Source organism: Nicotiana sylvestris, chromosome 9, assembly GCF_000393655.2.
Source record: "Nicotiana sylvestris chromosome 9, ASM39365v2, whole genome shotgun sequence".
Lineage (NCBI taxonomy): Eukaryota > Viridiplantae > Streptophyta > Magnoliopsida > Solanales > Solanaceae > Nicotiana > Nicotiana sylvestris.
The window spans coordinates 121,494,963-121,504,354 of NC_091065.1; the positions used below are offsets into that span (position 1 = coordinate 121,494,963).

At 40.3% G+C, this 9,392-nt stretch overlaps 1 protein-coding gene across 1 annotated transcript; it reads right to left on the bottom strand.

Annotated features, from left to right (window-relative positions):
• Window positions 1–5,829: 5,829 nt before the first annotated feature.
• Window positions 5,830–7,752, bottom strand: LOC138878146 (uncharacterized). The gene is made up of 4 exons (XM_070157808.1): window positions 7,630–7,752; window positions 6,380–6,612; window positions 6,137–6,227; window positions 5,830–6,051 (listed from the first exon to the last, which is right to left on the bottom strand). Exons 1-4 carry the CDS (start codon window positions 7,750–7,752, stop codon window positions 5,830–5,832), a joined length of 669 nt encoding a protein of 222 aa, XP_070013909.1.
• Window positions 7,753–9,392: the final 1,640 nt, after the last annotated feature.

Genomic DNA, 9,392 nt, shown 5'->3' on the forward strand with positions numbered 1-9,392 from the left:
TAGTTTACTGAATCCAAATGAATTTAGTAGTTACATAGGGGTCAAGGGTTTGGGATACACAGACATTTGACTACAAACACATAACCCAGAAACGGTCTTAGTACTAGTTTGGGCATTCTCAGAAATGGTTGACACTGGCATAATCACAAACCAGTTAGGAAGGACACACACACATAGAGAGGGATAGGGATTTGGGATTCATAAGATGGTAAGTACACAGTAAGTAAAAGACAATTGACAATGCATGCTTTGAAACACATAAGGGAATACATTAAACTAAAGGGAAGGGGAGGCATAATAACATGCTGATATTGTAACTTAACTACAAGTTTCACAACAGAACCACAAGTAAAAACAGATTAGAAATAAGAGAAACTGAAACAATAAGAGATGTATGTTGTTGTTGAGGCTTTAAATTAAAACTAGGACATATTAGTGAAGAGAGAAGTAAGCATAATGAAAGAACGAGAGAGCACATATGATTAGCCTTGGCTTGCAGCTGGCTAATAGCAGCAAATAGCACAAAAGAGAGGGGAGAGCAGTGATTTTTAGTAAGAGAGGTAGTTTTGAGAACCAAAATGTTCGTGTCTTGTGTTAATGAAAAACTTAGGGTATTTATAGTTTTGAAAATAGGCAGAAAATAAGGTAACAAGTAAAGGTTCAACATAATTATGGAAGTAATCACAATTAGAATCCAATTAATACAAGTACTTCCCTTTAATCAAGGAATCACAACTTAAATTAATACCAACATGGATAATCAAGGAAAGAAAATCAGTTGAGAAATACTGATTTTTACCATATAAGTGGTAGTAAAAGTATAGAGCATATGATTAAGTCTAAGTACAGAATATACCAATTAAGGAAAGGATTCAGTAAGAATGAAGTACCACATCAAATAAGGAAATGAAATCATTCAATCTAAACAGACGAGTAGAACTTTAGGGTTTTGAAAGAAAATCTTGCAATCAAACCATCAATTACGGAAATCAGAATCAAATCAAGAGAGGGTCATGATTCTATATTGCAATATATAAATAGAGAAGAACGAACAGACGTCAGCCATATCGACAGAAAGAAGCAAGGGATGAACAAACAAAATGAACACAATCATACAAAAGTGACATAAGTAGGCCAAAGACTCAGTAGAAAACTCATTCGAAGCATGTTAATTAACAGAAACTTAACAAAATCAAGTAGTCATGCTAACACACAGAACCAAAGCAAAGAAGGTCTTAAAAATTAAGGCTTTTTAACAGAGTCAAGTTAAAATGCAGTAGGAACATAAGATCGGTAAAAACTAACAAGGAAAGAGGTTTAATCATAAAGAAAATCGGTTAAAGCAAGCGTAGAAGAAACTCCGAGGAACCCTAATTTTTTTTAAAGAAAGTAAAATGGGTTGAAGTTGAGGATCTTTCAGAAGATGTTCAAGAATACTACAAAACATAGGAAGAACATACTTAGAGCATACAAATAGTATAGAATTGAGAGATTCAGACGAGAGTTAGGGTTTCAAAGGAAACCCAAATAGAAATCGAAAGAACCTGTTGTAAACTTCACCGATCGTAACATATAACGTGTGAGTTTGCCCAAAATCACACCGGAGAAGCCATGGGTAACACAAATAGAAACCCTAGATCCAAATAGGCATGGCTCAGGACTCTTGAAGGCCTTAGAGATGATGAGCAAGGCGGTGGGGTGATCATTGGAGGCTTGGGGTTGAAAGGTAGTCGCTGGAGATGACCGGAGAAGGATGCAGTGGTTGAAGAACGATTAGGGTTAGGTTGAGAGAGAAGAGAGACAAGAGCATATGAAGGCAGCGGGGGTTTGGAAATGAGTAGGGTTAGGGGGTCGTTTAGGAATTAAAAAAGGAAAGGGTGTATGTGGACCGTTGATCTGGGAGATCAACAGTCAGGATTCAACCCGGTAGGTGGGTTCCGGGGTTTGGGTATGGGTTTAGTCGGGTTATTTAATATGAAATTGGGCTAGGGAGGAGTCCGATTTGGGCTACAATTGAAAGCCAAATCTGCCTATTATTTAAATAGCCAGTTTTACTATTTTAATTTTAATAAATAATAAGTAATTTCTGGAAAATAATTTAAGGTGCTAAAATAATTTAAAATACATAATTAACATTTTAAAAATATAGGGACCGATTGTACGCATATAAAATATAATTATATCTTAAAATGGGCTAACATTGCAATTATATGCAATTTAGCTTAAAAAATACTATATGTAATTATAAAAATGCATGAAAAATATATTAGCCATATTTTGGCATAAGTATAGAAATTAAATGAATAAATCATCATAATAATAATTTGGGAAATAATTATTGGGGATTTTATGAATAAAAGGGGAGAAAATAAATCAATTTAAACCATTAAAATTATGGGAAAAATAAAAAAAAACCTTGTGCATGCTTATCTATGAATATATATGCTATTTTGAAGGTATTTATGCATATTTAAAATATATAAAAAAAATTGGGTATCAACAGCTGTCCCTCTTTATCCGGGAAGGATGAAGGAGTTTTCGGGTAAAGAAATGATGACCAATATTGACCGGATGGGATATTCTGAAAGATAGAGGCCGAGCTCCAATTTTCGAGTTGCCTACATTTCCCTGGTTTTACAGGAATTAGGCCATGTGTAGTTCTGGATTCACCTGCGGAGTATGCCGATGAAATTATTGTAAGAACGAACATAAGATGTGGAAGCAGCTACGTTGAGCGGTTAAGGCTCCGGACAGTTGGAGGGAACTGGAGCAAGATCACTCCTGCTAGGATAGCGGTTGTTTGCTGGTTACCTACAAATAACAGATGCTACAAACATATTTGCGAAAATTTAAACATGATGCAAATTCCCTTTGGACCATGAAGGTTATCTTTGGACTGTTAAAGATGACGTCCTGGGCCATAAATTGTTTAGTGAGGGATTCGTAGGCCATGAAATGGTGTTCTCGGGCCATGAAAATGGTTCTTTGGAACCATGATGCCTTCGAATAATGATATGCAAGTTCGGGAGATCCTCAGGCTATGGCATGGTGTCTTTCGGCTATGAGGATGATGCCTTTAAACTATGATGTCTTTGGACAGATTGGCGATACTTCAACCCATGATATGCAATAATATGATGTAACAAGACAATATTTAGTCTTGTGAAGTAGAGGGCAGAGCTTAGCCCGATTGAAAAGCAGGTAGATAGTAGTAGAAAATAGAGCAATATTGGTGCAAAGAGGGACAGTGTTTAGTCTCGTGCAAGTGGGGAGGCATGGATTAGTCTTATGCAAAGGAAGAGTAAAGGATTAGCATCATGCAAATATAGAGTCAGGGCTTAGACTCATGCAGGTATGGAGGCAAGGATCAACCTTATGCAAATGTGGAGTTAAGGCTTAGACTCATGCAAAGAGAAGGCAGTACTTAGCCTTATACAAATGTGGAGTCCGGGATTAGACTCATGCAAATATGGAGTCAGGGCTTAGACTCATGCAGGTATGGAGGCAAGGATCAGCCTCATGCAAATACAAAGTCAGGGATTAGACTCATGTAAGATTGGAGACAGAGCTTAGTCTCATGCAAGGAGAAGGCAACACTTAGCCTTATGCAAATATAGAGGTAGAGCTTAACCTCATGCAAGATTCGGGACAGGGATTAGTCCCATGCAAATGGAAGGCAATGCTTAGCCTTATGCAAATATGGAGGTATAGCTTAACCTCATGCAATATTCGGGGCAGGGCTTAGACTCATGCAAATGGAAGGAAATGCTTAGCCTTATGCAGATATGGAGTCAGGTCTTAGACTCATGCAAATATGGAGTCAAGGATTAGACTCATGCAAATGTGGAGTCAAGGATTAGACTCATGCAAATGTGGAGTCAAGGATTAGACTCATGCAAATGTGGAGTCAGAGATTAGACTCATGCAAATATGGAGTCAAGGATTAGACTCATGCAAATGTGGAGTCAGAGATTAGACTCATACAAAGAGAAAATAGCAGATAAGGGTAGAGTATATCTTAGCTAGGATAGGTTCAGCATCTAATGGCCGGATGGATGGTGAATTTGCTTTGTGTACGAATGCTATCATCAAATGTGCCCGCGTTCAAAGAAAAATCTTAAGTTTCATGAGGGGAGGTTGGTTCTTGCTTCGTCTGCTAGCCTTGCTTTGCTCTGCCATGGAAAGCCCCTTCGAGTTCCCCTAGGTAGCATCTGACTGTTATGAAAAAAATAGAATTTTTGAAAAATATGCATTCATTGATAAAATAGGATTGTTTTGGAAGCGTATTGATATATGAAGTAACTTTTGATGAACTAGCGACTATGACACATTTCAAAGGCATTGCAATTTTCTTATGTTGGAATTTTGAAGGTCCTCCTCAAAATTCTGCCCTAGTTTGGTAGATGATTTCTAACCATTTGCGGATGGCGGACCTTGCTGAATCTTCTTTGGAATTTTTAGAATCCTTCTCAAAATTCTGCCCCAGTTTTTGACTGACGACAGACTTCCTGGCATGTGATGGCGCTGGCTGGACTTGCTCCCGAATTTTGAGGACCCTCCTCAAAATTTTACTCCAGTTTCTGATTTTGGGGAAATGAAAATTTTATTATGATATGACCGAACCCATAAGGCTGCCTACGTATCCCCTCTTAAATGGGAATCAGGTCAAACATAGTTCAATTACATCAGAAAAAGAAATGTGAAATAATATAGGCATAGTATCTCTTGACTGCATCTGAATTGATTGGTTTTGGCCAGATCTCTCCATCCATCTCTGCAAGTATGAGTGCTCCTCCTGTTAGTACTCTGTGAACCATATACGGACCTTGCTAGTTGGGATAGAATTTCCCTTTGGCTTCATGGTGTGGGAAAATCTTCTTCAATACCAGCTGCCCTAGTGCAAATTGTCTTGGTTTGACCCTTTTGTTGAAGGCTCTGATCATTCTGTTCTGATAAAGTTTACCATGACATACTATGTCCATTCTCTTTCCATCGACAAGGGCCAGCTGTTCATAGCGGCTCCTTATCCATTCTGCATCGCTGAGTTCAGCTTCATGTATGATTCTTAGAGAAGGAATCTCTACCTCAGCTGGGATGACAGCCTCAGTACAATAAACCAACATGTAGGGGGTTGCCCCGGTTGACGTGTGAACTATGGTGCGGTACCCTAACAGAGTAAAGGGTAGCTTCTCATGCCATTGCTTGTGATTCTCTACCATTTTCCTTAGTATCTTCTTAATGTTCTTGTTGGCGGCTTCCACGACTCCATTCATCAGAGGTGTGTAGGCGGTGGAATTCTTGTGCTCAATTTTGAAGGTTTCATATATAGCTTTCATTAGATCACTGTTGAGGTTGGCGGCGTTGTTAGTAATAATGGACTCAAGAACTCTGAATCGGCAGACAATACGATCCTTAACAAAATCTGCGACGACTCTCTTGGTTACGGCTTTGTAAGATACAACTTTTACCCATTTTGTGAAGTAATCAATGGCTACCAGAATAAACCGGTGTCCGTTTGAAGTCGTGGGCTCAATCGGACCAATAACATCCATTCCCCAGGTGGCGAATGGCCAAGGTGAGCTTGTTGCATTGAGCTCGTTTGGTGGCAATTTTATCATGTCGGCATGCACTTGACATTGAAAGCTCTTGCGGACATACTGAATACAATCTGTCTCCATGGTCATCTAGAAGTAATCTGCCCTGAGTATTTTCTTGGCCATAACGAAACCATTCATGTGCGGCCCGCAGGTCCTAGCATGCACGTCCTCAAGTAGCTTAAAGGCTTCCTTTGCGTTGACACATCTTAGTAAGCCCAAATCTGGAGTTATCCTATACAAAGTTCCCTCTGATGTGGAAGAAATGATTTGACAATCTCCGGAGCGTGCGTTTCTGAATGTGAGTTGCATGCTCTGGGTATTCTCCTTTTGATAAGTACTCTTTGATGTCATGGAACCAAGGCTTTCCATCTGCTTCTTCATCGACATGAGCACAATATGGTGACTGATTATAGATCCTCACCGGAATGGGATCAATATAGTTCTTATCTGGTTGCTGTATCAATGATGACAAAGTGGATAATGCGTCGGCAAACTCATTCTGAATTCTGGGCACATGTCAGAATTCTATCTTTGTGAACCTCCTTTTCAATTCCTGCACATGGTGCAGATATGACAATATCTTGCAATTCTTGGTAGCCCATTCTCCTTGCACCTGGTGCACAAACAAATCTGAATCGTTGATCATTAACAACTCCTGAATGTTCATGTCGACTGCCATGTTGAGCCCTAGTATGCAGGCTTCATATTCCGCCATGTTGTTGGTGCAGGTAAATCTGAGTTTAGTAGATACCGGATAGTGTTGACCCATTTCTGATACCAACACTGCTCCAATGCCTACTCCTTTGAAATTTGCGGCTCCGTCAAAGAACATCCTCCAACCCTCATATGATTCCGTAATGTCTTCTCTCACGAATGATACTTCTTCATCAGGAAAATACATTTTCAAGGGTTCGTATTCTCCTCCCACCGAATTTTCAATGAGGTGATCTACCAACGCTTGTCCCTTGACTGCCTTCTGAGTTACATAGACGATGTCGAACTCACTCAGCAGTATCTGCCATTTAGCCAACTTCCCCGTAGGCATAGGTTTCTGAAATATGTACTTCAGAGGATCCATCCTGGATATGAGGTATATAGTGTAGGCACAGAAATAATGCCTCAATTTCTGGGCTGTCCAGGTCAAAGCATAGCAAGTGCGTTCGAGCAGAGAATACCGTGCTTCATAAGGTGTGAATTTCTTACTCAGGTAGTATATGGCTTGCTCCTTTCATTCTATCTGATCATGTTGTCCCAAAACACATCCAAAGGCTCCATCTAACACGGATAGATAAAGTAGCAAAGGTTATCCTAGTTCTGGTGGGACCAGAACTGGCAGTGTGGACAGGTATTCCTTAATCTTGTCAAAAGCTTTCTAACAATCCTCGGTCCAACTTGTCTCGGCATTGTTCCTTGGCATCTTGAAGATGGGTTCACATATTACCGTAGACTATGCTATGAATTGGCTGATGTAGTTGAGCTGCCCTAGGAAGCTCATCATGTCCTTTTTGCTTTTAGGTGGCAGTAACTCCTGAATAGCTTTGAATTTAGTCGGATCTAGCTTGATCCCTTGGCGACTGAAAATGAATCATTGTAATTTTCATGTGGGGATCCCGAACACACACTTTGCGAGGTTGAACTTCAAATTGTACCTCCTGAGCCTGTCGAAGAATTTCCTCAAGTATGCTATGTGATTTGCGGCCCTTTTGGATTTGATAATGACGTCGTCCACATATACCTCTATATCCTTGTGTATCATATCATGAAAGATGGTTGTCATGGCCCTAATGTAAGTGGCCCCAACATTCTTTAGTCCGAACGACATCATCTTGTAATAGTATACACCCCAAGGCGTAATAAAAGCTTTCTTCTCTGCATCTTCGTCATCCATCCAAATCTGGTGATAATGCGTGAAGCAATCTACAAAGGATTGGAGTTCATGCTTGGCACAGTTATCGATCAGGATGTGTATATTTGGCAGTGGAAAATCATCTTTGGGAATTTCTCTATTCAAATCCCGATAGTCAACACATACTTTGACCTTCCTGTCTTTCTTCAGAATTGACACAATGTTAGCTAAACAGGTCGGATATTCAACCACCCTGAGAACCTTGGCTTTGATCTGCTTGGTAACTTCCTCCTTGATTTTCAGACTCATGTCTGGTTTGAATTTTCTGAGTTTCTACTTGACTGGCGGGCACATGGGATTGGTAAGCAACTTTTGAGCTACTATAGATGTGCTCAAACCGGTCATATCGTCATACGACCATGCGAAGATGTCCTCATATTCCTTTAGAAAACGAATATACTCTTTATTTTTTGTTGGTGACAAGTGAATGCTGATGCGGGTCTCTTTGACGGTCTTGGCGTCTCCCAAATTTACAGTTTCTGTTTTATCCAAGTTGGACTTAGGCTTGTTCTCAAAATTCTCGACTTCTCTAACAATTTCCTCGGGTATCTCATCTTCTTCCTCTGAGTCACTATTCTCATGTTGTGTTGCCTCATTACATGTCATAGTCACTGGTTCAGGAAAAGTAATAATAACACTGTAAAAGGGAAAAAGTATAAAAATAGTAATGAGTAATGATAAAGTATAAATGCATTTGATTAAAATTGAGAAAATTGTTCAAACGAAGCTTGGATCGGTGGATCGAGCATTTATTTTAAAACAAAATTGCGGAAAAATTTAAATGCCTAGAACGGATATAAATTCTGCCAAGCTACCTAGGGACTCGGCGGGCTCGAGATGGTGTGGCGGTCCAGTTTCTGAGAACAACTCCCTTTGCCACAGTCTGAATGGAGAGGCCTTCTTCCTTCTCCTCCTTCTCAATTATGGCACTGCAGTCTATATCCTTTTCCAAGAACAGGTCCTTCAGCCTAACTAGTGTTTCTTCTTCAGCAGTTCCCCATTTTGTGTTTGCCTGATGGAAAGCTTGTTCCAAACGGGGTACCGGTTGCTCAAGAGGGTAATACGGTCCATGCCATGGAGGTGACCACTCTCTTTACTCTTTCCATGTATACTGGTATCCGAGCCCAAAGGTGGTGCCATGATTTTTCAGCCGTACCGGCTTGGTGATACCCTGGAGTTTCTTTCCCAACCCTTTGCTGGGTTCGTATCCAGACCATGCTAGTATGCTTTATATTTTATTACTCCACCACTTATCCTTCTCGACGGCATTGACCCGTTCAATGTGATGATAAGTTTCCCCTCCTAGCCTCCTTCTATGTCCAATGGCCGGGATGGTTTGACTAGTGTAGATGGGGTTACTCCTATCTCCATGAATGATTACCTTCTGATGGTTCTATTCAAATTTTACAACATGATGTTATGTGGAGGGCACGACTCCAGCAGCATGGATCCATGGGCAGCCCAAATAAAAGATTATATGAGGCTGGTAAGTCAAGCACTTGGAATTCAACGTCGAACCAAGTCGGCCCCATGTGCAAGCAAAAGTTGATTTCCTTGATCGTGGCGCTCTAGGACCCATCGAAAGCCTTCACATTTATGCTTCCAGTCTGTATTTCATGGAAACCTTTGTCCAACCTTTTCAGGGTATCCAGTGGACAAATATTCAGACTAGAACCTCCATCAACCAGGACCCTAGCAATGAACATGTCTTCAAATTGTACTGTAATGTGCAATGCTCGATTGTGATTTAGACCTTCGAGCGGCAGCTCATCTTCGTGGAAGATAATCTTATGGCTCTGTTGTACCTGACTGACTATATTGGCCATTTCTCCACTAGTGATATTATTGGGTACATAAGCCTTGCTCAGTACTTTCATCAAGGCATTGTT

Bases quoted from the DNA above. Each gene is read 5' to 3' on its own strand.
- LOC138878146 (XM_070157808.1), bottom strand. From the start codon at position 7,752: ATGAGTCTGAAAATCAAGGAGGAAGTTACCAAGCAGATCAAAGCCAAG. The intron at 6,228-6,379 runs GTTGGTATCAGA...TCAACGATTCAG, and splicing joins GGAGTAGGCATTGGAGCAGT to ATTTGTTTGTGCACCAGGTG. The intron at 6,052-6,136 runs GTTCACAAAGAT...TCATTGATACAG, and splicing joins GTGCAGGAATTGAAAAGGAG to CAACCAGATAAGAACTATAT.